This window comes from Salvelinus alpinus, chromosome 23 (genome assembly GCF_045679555.1).
Source record: "Salvelinus alpinus chromosome 23, SLU_Salpinus.1, whole genome shotgun sequence".
Taxonomy (NCBI): Eukaryota; Metazoa; Chordata; class Actinopteri; order Salmoniformes; family Salmonidae; genus Salvelinus; species Salvelinus alpinus.
Window position 1 is genome coordinate 36,198,115 of NC_092108.1, and position 14,112 is coordinate 36,212,226.

At 41.7% G+C, this 14,112-nt stretch overlaps 1 protein-coding gene and 1 long non-coding RNA gene across 2 annotated transcripts; both read left to right on the top strand.

Annotated features, from left to right (window-relative positions):
* Window positions 1–2,141: 2,141 nt before the first annotated feature.
* LOC139551346 (uncharacterized) lies at window positions 2,142–3,955 on the top strand. The gene is made up of 4 exons (XR_011670259.1): window positions 2,142–2,934; window positions 3,092–3,430; window positions 3,533–3,582; window positions 3,771–3,955. It is a non-coding gene; the product is annotated as an uncharacterized lncRNA (long non-coding RNA).
* Window positions 3,956–8,848: 4,893 nt separating this feature from the next.
* On the top strand, window positions 8,849–13,008 carry LOC139550894 (ladderlectin-like). The gene is made up of 6 exons (XM_071362133.1): window positions 8,849–8,973; window positions 10,200–10,287; window positions 10,635–10,750; window positions 11,089–11,280; window positions 12,557–12,671; window positions 12,770–13,008. The coding sequence occupies exons 2-6, from the start codon at window positions 10,212–10,214 to the stop codon at window positions 12,859–12,861; spliced, it is 591 nt and encodes a 196-aa protein (XP_071218234.1). The 5' UTR covers window positions 8,849–8,973; window positions 10,200–10,211; the 3' UTR covers window positions 12,862–13,008.
* Window positions 13,009–14,112: the final 1,104 nt, after the last annotated feature.

The window sequence follows — 14,112 nt, forward strand, 5'->3', positions numbered from 1 at the left end:
CACATTTCTACCATAAATGCATAATTTCCCATGGACATATAACATAATAAACAACGGTTTTACATGAAGACACATAATTCAATAACTTGTGCCATAACTTATATTTTAAGTCACACAATACACATTCATTAAATAATTCACCCCCATGATAATTCATCACCTTGGTTATTCCCGTCAACCAATACATGTTCCTCAATGACTCGTAGACTAATTTGCCTCATGCGTAATGCACACCAGCACTTCAACAAGGAAACAGCGCGGCACTTCAGACAAACACAGAGAAAGATTAAATCATATGATTATACTCTACCAATACTTTGATCGTTATTCTAATAATATATATATATTCACATTGTACGTTTAAATGTGCAGCTTTATACACAGTAGATACATTGTTTTAGTAACTAGTTGTCACGCCCTGACCTTAGAGATCCTTTAAAATCTCTATTTGGTAGGTCAGGGTGTGACTAGGGTGGGAAATCTATGTTTATATTTCTTTGTTGGCCGAGTATAGAAAATGTACGCCTACCACGCTGCACCTTAGTCTTCATTTAACGACGGATGTTACAATAGTGCGCAACAAACAATCAACTTTGGCGCCTTATGTCAACGTATTGTTGGCAAACTACTCAACCCAACATTCTCTTTGGTTTCAGGATTTTTGACTTTACCTTGAAGAGATACAATAAAGAGTCTTAATTCAAACAATCATTTGTTTCAGTGTCATTGTCTACAAGTCATGGACATTCGCTGCATGACACGCAGAGTAGGTGAACGGATGATCTCCGCATGTGTGGTTCCCACCGTGAAGCATGGAGGGGTGATGGGGTGGGGGTGCTTTGCGGGTGACACTGATTTATTTAGAATCCAAGGCACACTTAACCAGCATGGCTACCACAGCATTCTGCAGCGATATCCCATCCAGTGGGACTATCATTTGTTTTTCAACAGGACAATGACCCAACACACTTCAATGCTGTGTAAGGTCTATTTGACCAAAAAGGAGAGTGATGGAGTGCTGCATCAGATGACCTGGCTTCCACAATCCCCCGACCTCAACCCAATTGACATGGTTTGGGATGACTTGGACCACAGAGTGAAGGAAAAGCAACCAACAAGTACTCAGCATATGTGGGAACTCCTTCAAGACGATTGGAAAAGCATTCCAGGTGAAGCTGGTACTTATTCCATATCGGTCTGGCCATGTTTGAAGTTTGTATGGAGTTTAAATCTGGAATCCTTAATGATGACCCATCCGTTTGCGACATATAACAAATAAGTTACTGCTATTTTTTGTATGTTTTAACCATGCTGCGCGACGCAATTCATCGTTCGTGCCGATGAAAACGTCTGGAACGATGAATCATGTGGAATGAGCTATCCCTCCGTGTGCTCCATAAGAACCTGTTTAATCCCTCAAACTATCAATTGATACCAAAAATGCTACTCAGGTGTGAGGATCCTAACTGCAAATGTTTCATGTTATAGTGAATGACTTTGAAGGTATTTGTTTATGTAAAAAATGTTTGACTTGTAATACATAAATGTGTAATTATTGTGGCTTGTCAATAAAACGGGTGTACGTATTTAATCTCATGAATCGTTATTAAACATCAATGATATTACCATAATTGATTCACTTTGTTTCCTGAAGATGCAGTCTGGGAGTCTGTTCAGTGGGCATTTAAATTCTTTGATATTATTAAGCCATTGTTTCTTGAAGAATAGAATTCTCTTATGACCCAAAACGTTATTACTCTACAAACATTAATGTAAACTAACAGTGTGTGTGTATATAGCTTTGAAATAAATGGAAACTTTCATGTGGATGTCAGAGCGCTGTCTGTGAATATTAGTGTTACATTTCCCTACCCTATCCGTTCCCTGTATACCAAGTAGTGGGGCAGCCGTTTGGTTTTTAGAATCCCAGAATGTAGCTTTGCGTATCCAAACTCGCTGGGTATAGACGTGTGAGTATAAGATGTACTTATTAGAGCCAACTGTATTAGACTGGTTTCAACTGTTCTGCCTGCGGATATGGAACACGGACCTGTTCATCGGACGTGCTGTTTTCGACTCTCTCGATGAAAAGCCAACTGGAGTTTCCTCCGGATGTGCTGACCTGTTGCACCCTCTACAACCACTGTGATGATTTATTTATTTTTTGACCCTGCTAGTCATCTAAGAACATTTCAACAGCTTGAACGATCTGGCCTTAATGGCAATGTACTCTAATCTCCACCCGGCATAGCCAGAAGAGGAATGGCCACCCCTCAGAGCATGGTTCCTGCCTTTCGAGGGAGTTTTTTTTCCCCCTAGCCACCATGCTTCTACATCTGCATTGCTTGCTGTTTGGGTTTCTGTATAAGCACTTTGTGAAATCTTCTGATGTAAAAAGGGCTTTAGCAATGCATTTCATATGGAATCGCATGATGCTCAGTGTGACGTGTTTATTCCCTCCGTGCACAGTTAGCTAGTTTAATTGCATCACCATGATCACAGTAATGAAGGGAAGGTGGTGGCAATACCCATTAGGGTCAGTAAGGGAAGAAAGAGGACGTGCTTAACTCAAATAAATCCCTTCTGTAAACCATTAAAGGTGCTTGGAACCAAAAATAGATTGTTTTGTATGATACCCATCAAGGACGAGACTGGATATCAACACCCACGGTCATCATTGAGTGACCGAGGTCATGAACGCTGGACTGGTTTTTACAATTTGTTTTTGTTTTTCCATGTTACATTGTCAATAGATAATTGCTTTCCTACCCCCTCTAGGTTTGGTGACTGGACCAACCAGATCCTCAAGACTGCCATGGGCAAGTCCCTTGATTGGTACCAGGAAGGATGGGAGAACAACCTGAAGGTAAAGTCTCTCTTTGCACACGACCGCAGCATCCAGAGTACGGACGGGAGCCGCAGCTGTTGACTGAGGTAAACAATGCTATTGTTATTCAAATGTTTGTATAACGTACTTTCTGATCACTGAAACCCCACCTGATGTGGTGGAAGTTTTCGAACCAGATCAGAACGCCTTGGAGGACCACCTTCCTAGGAAATATAATTGTATTTATTCCTGTTATCAATCAAGGTGAGACTGGACAAGGCGCAGGAGAAACGGGAGGAGAGCTACCGGAGCAGAATCAAGAAACGGGACCAAGTGCTATGACGTCTGGGCAAATTACTTGGTTTGGAAGAAGGACGAAAGGAAAGCGAGACCTGGGGAAAACCTCGCTGCTCTTTCGCTCCTAGCTGGGGTCACCATCTGTTTAAAACGAATATTTAAAATCTCAACTATTTGCATACAAAATAACCTGAAGCTACTTTTAGTTTTTTTCTGACTTCCTAGGGTTACCTCGGTGGAAGCCAACAATCAGTCGGCCGCTGAAAGCCCTGACGCCCTACACTTCAGGGAAGCTCGATAGACAAAGTACGTAACGTTTTGGTTGACATTTGAGAAAAACAAGAAATTGTAGTTATGCTGAGCGTATAAAAATGTACCTCTTCAATTTACCTCTCCAAATGACCTTAGGACCATCGACTGGCCGAGCCCCCCGGGAGGTATCCCATCCACCAGAACCAGTGAGTTCGGATCAGTTTGATTCGCTGTGCTCTGAGTTGGAGTGGGACCAGTTAGGCCATATCTTCCAAAAGTGTTGAAGTACATATCTCCCATTTCTAACACTGCACCAATCCATTACATTTTCTCAGTGTAACCTGTGTGTTTGCTTGTTTACGTGTCTGTCTCCTACCCTGCTCCTGTTATCAAGAGAGCAGCAGTGCCTGGACTTTGCAGTCCCCCTTCCGAGACTGGCTGCCTGTTGAGAACAAGGGACAGGCAGAACCTCCCACCCACACCTCTTTATTCCACAAACCAGAATTCAGTATTTTAGTCTATGATTGCCATTTGAGTGTACAGAAAATCTGTGAAAATAAATTCATGACACAACTGTACCAAAAATGATTAAAGTTAATGTATTCAAATATTGACAGGTTGGGTTTCACAAGGTGTTCATTATTGGAAGCTGTAAGGTATCCTTTGATGGTATTTATTTGTTCCAGGTTATTAATTGTTGTATCCTAGGACCTACACTAGATATATATATATTCAACCACAAGGGTGTATTAATGAGCTATGGGGGGGGGTGTGAATCATAAGAGGACTACTGAAATGATATTATAAGGGCAGGTTAAAATAAAAACATGACAGCCAGGCAAGCCAGTGACTGAATCAAAAGGATGTACATATTTATGTAGTGGACATGGGCTTACTTTGTGATATTGTCAAGCAGAATACACGGTTTCTTTGACATTTCCGAAACGGAGCAACATTTAAGACGTAAGGATTTCATGTTGTAATGTTGACGAGGTACCCAAAAAGTTGTCCGAAAGAATGTTTCAAGCTAAACAAAGCTTGTGTAAACAGCGAATTTGTCGCAGAAACCAGCCTTGTTTGCATAGCGACGAAAAGAACACAATTTAGGCTGTCATCTCCAATTCTAATCACTCGCTAATCACACCGTTGATATAGCAATGGACGCTAATAGTTGATCGAATCCTATTGCGACGCAGTGGGGGACAGTATTTGGCATGACAGGCCCCCATTGGTTTAATTAGTCTCTCACTCATATAGCAAAATGTGTAAAATTGCAGGAAATTAGCTTTACAACTGCAAAAATGGCTCTACGCCTTATGGCAAAATGATGAAACAATATGGCAGTCCCCGCACCACAATGTGCATTCTGTTGGGCATGCACAAATAGGCTGATTGCGCGCACAGAAAAAAAGTGTATGCAACTTTCCCTTAATCAGATGTTAGATTCCAAATAATTCATTAGTGCAACAATTTCATTAATGTATCAGTTTTGATCAAAGAGTTTCCACAAGACACGAGCCAAGCTGTTTCAAAATGTTCAGCACCAGGATGTTGTCGTGTCTTTGGCTTTGCCGGATTAATTGCTATGACATACTATTCTATAAAATAATTTCTCCGTAATTAATATTACCTGATTGAACTAATCATGTAAATGTAATTAACTAGAGGGACACCACGAAAGAATATTTATAGAGCTGTTATCTTCCGAATAAACTCTTAAAGATTAATATTTTACATCAATAGCAGTCAACAATAATCGTCATCTTACTTCAGTCTCATATTCTGAAAGTTGTAAATTCTTGGTTATCTGCAAGAATCCTGGCTAACAAGTTGAATCAGCAATACAAAATTGGGTTTAATTATTTATTTACTAAATACCTAACTAATCACACAGAATCACACATACACAATTAAATCATAACTTGATTACATATTGCCGTCATAAAGGAAAACGTCCCTAGCGGGCGGAACAGATATGACAGCTTGTTACACAAAGGAAAGGGGGCTGGGTTTTAGTGAAAGAGCGGGAGACTGGAACAGAGGCGAAGCTGTGCTATCGTAAATACAGTATCTTATGCATTCTAAATTACCGCCCATTTGGAAAAGGAAAATGCCATAAATATTTACTCTGAGCTGCGCTTCAGTAGGTTGGTGGTAGATGGAAGACCGTGTTGCCAAACCGAGTCCTCTGTCCTTTGAAGAATGTCTCTGGTGGTCACTGGATACGTTGTAGTAACGTCGTTGTGTAGTAGACGGGACACTCTGACGGTCCTTCCTAACCTGCGTTTGTAGCAGCTGTTGCTAACTCAACGGCTAGGAGGTATCACTTCTGTAGTGAATACGAGTTCAAAGTTCATACCATTCACAACCAAAGTTCATGCTGATGTTGGCTTAGTTCTGTAGTTATTATCTGAACCATTCTGACATGGGATCGTCACCCTCATCTCCTCGGAACAGCAAGTTATATTTTTGTCAATGGCTTTATATAGTGGAGGGAGAGGGGTGTGTCTGAAAAGTTTGTAACCCATGTCTCTTCACAGGGGCGGGCCACTGGTTGAGCAGAGGCCCAAACTTATGAAAACCCAAATCTCTCATTTGGAAGCTAAAATTACATTTCATCTCTTCACAAATAATTTCATATTCAAACATTTGAATTAAACAACAATTCCATGTGAATCCAATACCTCTGATGTTTAGACTTTCCACAGTAGAGTTTATGTCATCCTATCATTGATGAGAATGTCTCAGATGACAACCGAACTGACATAATATACCTTAAGTACCACCGCATATGTTCAGTTGGTCGGATTACCAGAATATAGTTCATTTCCCCCCAACTTCTGATGTTCCCAGAATCTCTACGTTAACCAAAGGGTTTTCTTATGTCACATCAGTATAGTAGGGAGAGGGAAAGAGGTATTTATGACTGTCATAAACCTACCCCCAGGCCAACATCATGACAATGTGTATAGCACACATGACATCGTTGCCATAACCTCACACTTGGTTTTGCAGGGGTCCTCCAATGTGCAAAGAAAACGACCCAAATTAATTCCCCAAAATGAATCTGGTACATATGTTTGTGTGACGTAACAATTGGTTCATTCATTCTCAAAGGGTACATGGTAACAAGGCTTGTCGCTGCTCATACACATGCTCTGCTAAGACCCGTTCAAGCCAGTGTCAAAAAGCCTCAACTTTTTCCAAAAGCAAATTCCGTCATCTACCTGCCAAACGGCCAACAGGCTTACATGGGCTTTTAGACGTTATTGTTGGGGTTCTTATAATGGGGTAGACTCTGGAATGCTACTGGTCTATGTTTGAAAAAAATACAGGAGCAGGGTAGGAACGAGCTTAACAGAGATTGCTATTCATGCAGGTGATATCCAGGGATATAGAAGCATCAAAATATCAGCTGCATTTCAACTGTATTTTGACTGCATTCTTGCTGTGAACCATAACAGTGATAGCCTTGGCAAAACAGCATAAACAGATCTGGGAGTGTGGCTTTCAGTTAGTTCTTTTTGGCAACCCATCCCATGAGAGTGAATGTCTCGCCAGTTCATCTGTTCTGTTATATTTAATCAAATCTGACTAACCCAGTGCACTGCTTGCTATGAATTCTATCTGATGGTGTTTGCATGTTTAAGTAAAAATACAAATAATGTCCCCATTTGGAACACTGACAAGTAAAGAGCATACATATATACAGTACCAGTCAAACGTTTAGACACACCTACTCATTCCAGGGTTTTTCTTTATTTGTAGTATTTTCTACATTGTAGAATAATAATGACGACATCACAACTATGAAATAACACATATGGAATCATGTAGTAGGCCAAAAGAAGTGTTAAATCAAAATCTATTTCTATTTGAGATTCTTCAAAGTTGCCACCCTTTGCCTTGATGACAGCTTTGCACACTCTTGGCATTCTCTTATCAGGCATCATGAGGTAGTCACCTGGAATGCATTTCAGTTAACATGTGTTCCTTGTTAAAACTGAATTTGTGGAATTTCTTTCCTTCTTAATGTGTTTGAGCCAGTCAGTTGTGTTGTGACAAGGTATACAGAAGATGGTCTTTTACCAAATAGGGCTAAGTCCATTTATTTGACAAGAACAGTTCAAATAAGCAAAGAGAAATGACAGTCCATCATTACTTTAAGACACGAAGGTCAGTCAATGCGGAAAATTTCAAGAACTTTGATAGTTTCTTCAAGGGCAGTCGCAAAAAACATCAAGCGCTATGATGAAACTGGCTCTTATGAGGACCGCCACAGGAAAGGAAGACCCAGAGTTACCTTTGCAGCAGAGGATAAGTTCATTAGAGTTACCAGCCTCAGAAATTGCAGCCCAAATAAATGCTTCACAGAGTTCAAGTAACAGACACATCTCAACATCAACTGGTCAGAGGAGACTGCGTGAATCAGGCCTTTATGTCGAATTGCTGCAAAGAAACCACTCCTAAAGGACACCGATAAGAACAAGAGATTAGACCGGTGGAAATCTTTCCTTTGGTCTGATTAGTGTGTCTTTGTGAGACGCGGAGTAGGTGAACGGATGATCTCCGCATGTGTGGTTCCCACCGTGAAGCATGGAGGAGGAGGTGTGATGGTGCTTTGCTGGTGACACTGTCTGTGTTTTATTTAGAATTCAAGGCACACTTAACCAGCATGGCTACCACAGCATTCTGCAGCGATACACCATCCCATCTGGTTTGCGCTTAGTGGGACTGCTGTCATTTGTTTTTCCACAGGAGAATGACCCAACATGCCTCCAGGCTGCGTACGGGCTATTTGACCAATAAGGTAGAGTGATGTAGTGCTGCATCAGACCGCCCTGGCCTCCACAATCACCCAACCTCAACCCAATTGAGATGGTTTGGGATGAGTTGGACCACAGAGTTAAGGAAAAGCAGCCAACAAGTGCTCAGCATATGTGGGAATTCCTTTAAGAATGTTGGAAAAGCATACCAGGTGAAGCTGGTTGAGAGAATGCCAAGAGTGTGCAAAGCTGTCATCAAGGCAAAAGGTGGCTACTTTGAAGAATCTAAAATATATTTGGTTTTGTTTAACACTTTTTTTGGTTACTACATGATTCCATATGTGTTATTTCACAGTTTTCATGTCTTCACTATTATTCTACAAAGAAAATAGTAAAAATAAAGAAAAACCCTTGAATGAGTAGGTGTGTCCAAACTTTTGACTGGTACTGTATATATATATATATATATGTTCACTTTTTATAGATTTGTTACATTTTCACAAAAGTAGTGCTATAATAGTGGACCAATAGAGTGCCTGTAGCACAGGCAAAGATATTTTTCCAGCACCTCAATTGAAAATAACATTCATTAAAAGTACCCTGCACCACCAAACTTCTTCCCGTGGCTATGCCCAAGGGGGTGTACGTTTTTGGTTTTTGCCCTAACACAACACAGCTGATTCAAATGATAAAAGCTTGATGATTAGTTGATTATTTGAACGGTTAAATGATGAGAGAGGGAGGGGTCTGACTGGATGGGTCCTTAAAAAGGAGAGCAGGAAGCGGTAAAACTCAACTCACAAACAGAGCGCTGACAAGACCAGACTGCAGGTGAGAGTTCAACATAGTCATCTAGTACTGTATCTGCTTTCATCCCAAATGGTAACCTATGTGGTGCACTACTTTTGACCAGGACCCATTGGGCATATATGACCCTGATCAAATGTAGTGCATTATATAGGGCAAGGGTCTCCAACAGGTCGCAGTAGTTCGCCAAACAATTGTTATTTAATTTTTTTCACGTGTTCAACTGTCAAGCAAATCTCAAGTATCAGACACTGCAAGTTACTAAATCAACGTGACTTGACGTTATCCCACCTCTGGTTAGTCAACTTTAAAACCATATCTGCCAATTAATTTCCAGCAATATTGCCCCGTCTGTCGCTCACTCCCTGTGTAGCCAGAGTATGCCTAGTGGGTTGACAGATTCTTTCTCAATTAAGTGTTAACTGCAAAGTATACTTACAATTTCTATACTTGTGACAGGTATCTATTGTTATTTGCAAACCTTGCCATGAAATGAGCAGCAATTGGCAATACAGAACCATTGCTAGACTGGCACATTAGACCACGCATTGCTTCCTCATGTGTTACTTTTCTTCCAGACCTAAAACAAATGGTATTCTGATGCGATTTAAGCACTGCCATGGACTCAGAACAACACATTTTGTTCTCTATTACCAATTGTAATTGAGTGGCAAACCAGGAAATTGAACTGAGAACATCTTGGAAAATGGATGTAATTTGGGGTTTAAAATCACAGCTTTTTTTGGGGGGGGGCCCCTTTAGTAGTTTATTACCCATTTTACTGTGTATATTGCCAGAACGCTACACTGAAGAGTTGTAGGGCAGACGAGAAGAATGAGCCTATTTGAAAGAAGTCGCTTGCGATGTGTTTGTATAAAGAAAAGTAGCTCATGCTAGGCAAGTTAGTCTCCTGCTCTAGAAGAATGCACTTTACCAGCCAATTTCATTTGCAAAACGGTGTCTTACCAGGTGTGCCATGCATCGGGGTTAGTTAGCTAGGGTGTGGTTTTGGGGAGAACCCAAGAGCATAGACTTCTCCTTAACTTAAGTAGATGGTGAATATCAGATGCTTTCAATTCCCTATAGTGCCATTTGGGAGTCAAACATTCCTAATCTACTGTATGTGGTGGAAGACATGATGCCTGGTATTCCTTAGCCCTTCATTAGTTGAATGTGATAAGTGGACTTGCTGGGGTACTCGAGGAGAGGTTGGGGACACACTGATGGCTTATCTCGTGTGTGTGTCTCAGGAGACTATCACCATGGCGACGTTGACCCTTCTACTGCTTCTCAGCGCTGCCTTTACACTGGGCGACATAATGACTGTGAACGACGCAAGTAAGAGTCAGCCTCACACTTTACATCACGAGTGTCAAACTCATTCCACGGAGTGCCTTGTATCTGCAGGTGGTTTACCTTTCAATGAAGACCTAGACAACCAGGTGAGGGGAGTTCTTTACTAATTAGTGACCTAACTTGCTCAATCGAGGGAGGAGCGAAAACCTGTAGACACTCGGCGCTCTGTGGAATGAGTTTGTGCTTTACATCATTCATTGTGTATCTTTTGTTGTAGTGTGGCATGACTGATCTACAAATGTTATTTATGATGCAAGGGGATCGGTCAGTCAGGACTATCCTTTAAAGTCGGTTGCAATTTCGGAACACTCCCTGTCTTCTCCTTTCAGATGAATTGGTGAAATTTGCACCAGACCAAAGAAACACATGCCCCAGAGGCTGGTTCCAATTTAATTCACGCTGCTTCATGTTTGTCAAAACTTCAAGGACATGGCCCAATGCAGAGGTATAATGCAATTGAAATCAACTTTGTTTTTTAGTTAAAGGTGCTTTGGCCTTATTTTAACAGGCGCCTCATGTAAAATACTGAACCTCCCCTTAATATGCTGTAATAAAAATGTTCTATAGGCTTTTCAATATTTATTTGTTGAGTTGGGCCCTCTTGTATATTAGAACCCTCAGGACATGGGTTAAGACAGAGATGAACTAATCTCTAAGAGCCTGTTTAATTGAACATTAGTTCCGATGGCAATATTTGAGAGTCCAGAAGACAAATTCTCAGACTGGACAACTGCCTAATACTTCCATTATGACGTGTCTTTGTCTCTGTACTGCTTGCTCTAGCGCCACTGTCAGTTACTTGGAGAAAAACTGAAGCCTGTGCACAACACTGTAAAGTACCTTGGCGCAAACCTGGCATCTGTGCACAGCTATGAAGAGTCCCGATTTCTACAGGCGGTGGTGTTGATCGCGACTGGCAGTTTCCCTCTTACCTGGATTGGTGGATTTGATGCTGTTCAAGCAAAGGTGGAAAAGGTACCAGTTGTCATAGTTGAGTAAAAGTGAAGATGCCTTAATAGAAGTGACTCCAGTGAGAGGTATACTCTAGCTGAACAGAGTAGTATACTCATCAATCTGTCAGGTCCTAGGAATCCTGTTTTAAGACTAATAAAACCATCAGCTCCGAGTAGGTGTTAAGACACTGCTCAGACAACTCTGTGCCAGGAGTAATCAACTCGCTGGTAATGACCACAGTTTGAGGTACCGCAGAGGAAAGATGGTGACGACACTCATTGACATTTAGCAAATAATGGGGAATAGCAATCGCAACTGATGCTTTGAATGGCCCAATGTCGTCTTTTTATACTGATATTAATGTGCTTTATTAGCCTAGTGGTTATAAGTATTAGGCATGTGACTAAGGCCTCGTGTGAAGTCATTGGCAAAAGAAATACTGTTGGATGTAGGTCTAGATTTGAGTTGATCATCTGGAAATATCCAAACAGTCTTTCAACTCCAGAGCAATTGCCACAGATTGACCAGATACTCCATTGGCCTCTAACGATGTGAAGAGTCTGCAATGTCGGGCAGATCAGGTGGGACCATTCTAGCCTATGAGAGAGCAGATTCGAGTGACAGGCACAACTCCGGTATAAATGGTTTTCTCAGTTTCTGACATGTCATGTGTGCTATTTGTATCAGTACTCGTAACAACCTAAGCATTACAAAACGTATATTTGCTCAAATAAGCCACTATATTTTTCGTGAATGAAATTCGACATCTTATTGACGGCCATACAAAAACGACTTGCTTGAGAAGGCAGATTTTGGGCGCAGTTATCCTTCTCGCTTCGCCTCTTCCTCTTTTGCTATGGCGCAGAAACAATTTACTAGCTGGCTTTTTCTATTTTCGAGACCTTGGGATTAAGGTTGTAGCTGACGTTTTTGTCAAGTTAAGAAAGTGTGTCTATATAAAAATAAAATAAACTGTTTTGGAAGATCTTACAGATGTACAAAAAGAATGAATACTATAGCGTGGTATTAAAAGGCCAGACCGATATGGAATAGGTTGCCATGTCTAAAGTTTGTATGGCGTTAAAATCTGGAAGCCTTAATGGTGACATATAACAACTGAGTTGGTGCTATTTAAACGGTTGTAGTTTGGTTTTTCACAATTCAAGTCTACGGCCATTGAAATGCATTGGGATTTTTACGGTTTTGGTGCTACTGGTGGTGGAGGAAAGACCATGTATGTCGGATTTCAGCAAGCATATCTAATATTTGATACTGAGATCTCACTACTTCCCCACAGGACAGGCTATGGTTCTGGAGTGACGGCTCCAAATTTGATCACGAGAGCTGGGCTGAAGGGGAGCCGAATAACCACAATGGTGCCAGAGAGCCATGTATTCAGATCAACTTTGGAGGTACAGTAAGCCCATTATCATTCATCAAATTCAACTTTTTCAGAGTAGGCTTAACAAATAAATGTGACCTACTTTTCTATTTTGTGTTTCCTCTTAAGCTGAAAACGACTGGAACGATGAATCATGTGGAAAGAGCTATCCCTCCGTGTGCTCCATAAGAACCTGTTTAATCCCTCAAACTATCGATTGAAACCAAAAATGCTACTCTGGTGTCAGCATCCTAACTGCAAATGTTTCATGTTATAGTGAATTACTTTGAAGGTATGTGTTGCTGTAAAATACGTTTGACTTGTTGTGTAATTATTGTAGCTTGTTGTCAATAAAACGAGTGTACGTATTTAATCTCATGAGTGGTTATTAAACATGGATTCACTTTGTTTCTTGAAGATGCAGTCTGGGTGTCTGTTCAGTGGGCATTTCAATTCTTTGATCCATTGTTGAAGAATAGAATTGTGTTAGGACCCAAAAAGTTGTAAAAAAATGTCGTCTCACTGTCAACTGCATTAAATTTCAGGAAACTTAACATGTTTAAATATTTATGAACATGAGAGTCAACAACAGACATAAACTGAACAAGTTCCACAGAAATGGAATGTGTCCCTGAACCAAGGGGGGCTGTCACAAGTAAGTCAGTATCTGGTCTGGCCACCAGCTGCATTAAGTACTGCAGTGCATCTCCTCATGGACTGCACCAGGGTTGCCAGTTCTTGCTGTGAGATGTTACTCCACGAAGGCACCTGCAAGTTCCCGGACAATTCTGGGGGGAATGGCCCTAGCCCTCACCCGCCGATCCAACATGTCTTAGACGTGCTCAATGGGATTGAGATCCGGGCTCTTCGCTGGCCGTGGCTGAACACGGGCATTCCTGTCTTGCAGGAAATCACCCACAGAACTAGCAGTGTGGCATTGTCATGCTGGAGGGTCATGTCAGGATGAGCCTGCAGGAAGGGTACCACATGAGGGAGAAGGCTGTCTTCCCTGTACTGCACAGCGTTGAGTGTCTGGGGCGGTGTGTCACAGCAGGCAATGACGGACCCTCCACCTCCAAATCGATCACGCTCCAGAGTACAGGCCTCGGTGTAACGCTCATTCCTTATACGATAAACGCGAATCCGACCATCACCCCTGGTGAGACAAATCCGCGACTCGTCAGTGAAGAGCTTATTTTAGTTTTTTGGCCAGTCCTGTCTGGTCCAGCGAGGGTGGGTTTGTGCCCATAGGTGACGTTGTTGCCGGTGACGTCTGGTGAGGACCTGCCTATAAGACTTCAGTCCAGCCTATTGCGGACAGTCTGAGCACTGATGGCGGGATTTTGCCTTCCTGGTGTAACTCGGGCAGTTGTTGCCATCCTGTACCTGTCCCGCAGGTGTGATGTTCCGATCCTGTGCAGGTATTACACGTGTTCTGCCACTGCGAGGAGGATCAGCTGTCGTTCCTGTCT

Bases quoted from the DNA above. Each gene is read 5' to 3' on its own strand.
- LOC139550894 (XM_071362133.1), top strand. From the start codon at position 10,212: ATGGCGACGTTGACCCTTCTACTGCTTCTCAGCGCTGCCTTTACACTG. The intron at 10,751-11,088 runs GTATAATGCAAT...TGCTTGCTCTAG, and splicing joins GGACATGGCCCAATGCAGAG to CGCCACTGTCAGTTACTTGG. The intron at 12,672-12,769 runs GTACAGTAAGCC...TTTCCTCTTAAG, and splicing joins TATTCAGATCAACTTTGGAG to CTGAAAACGACTGGAACGAT.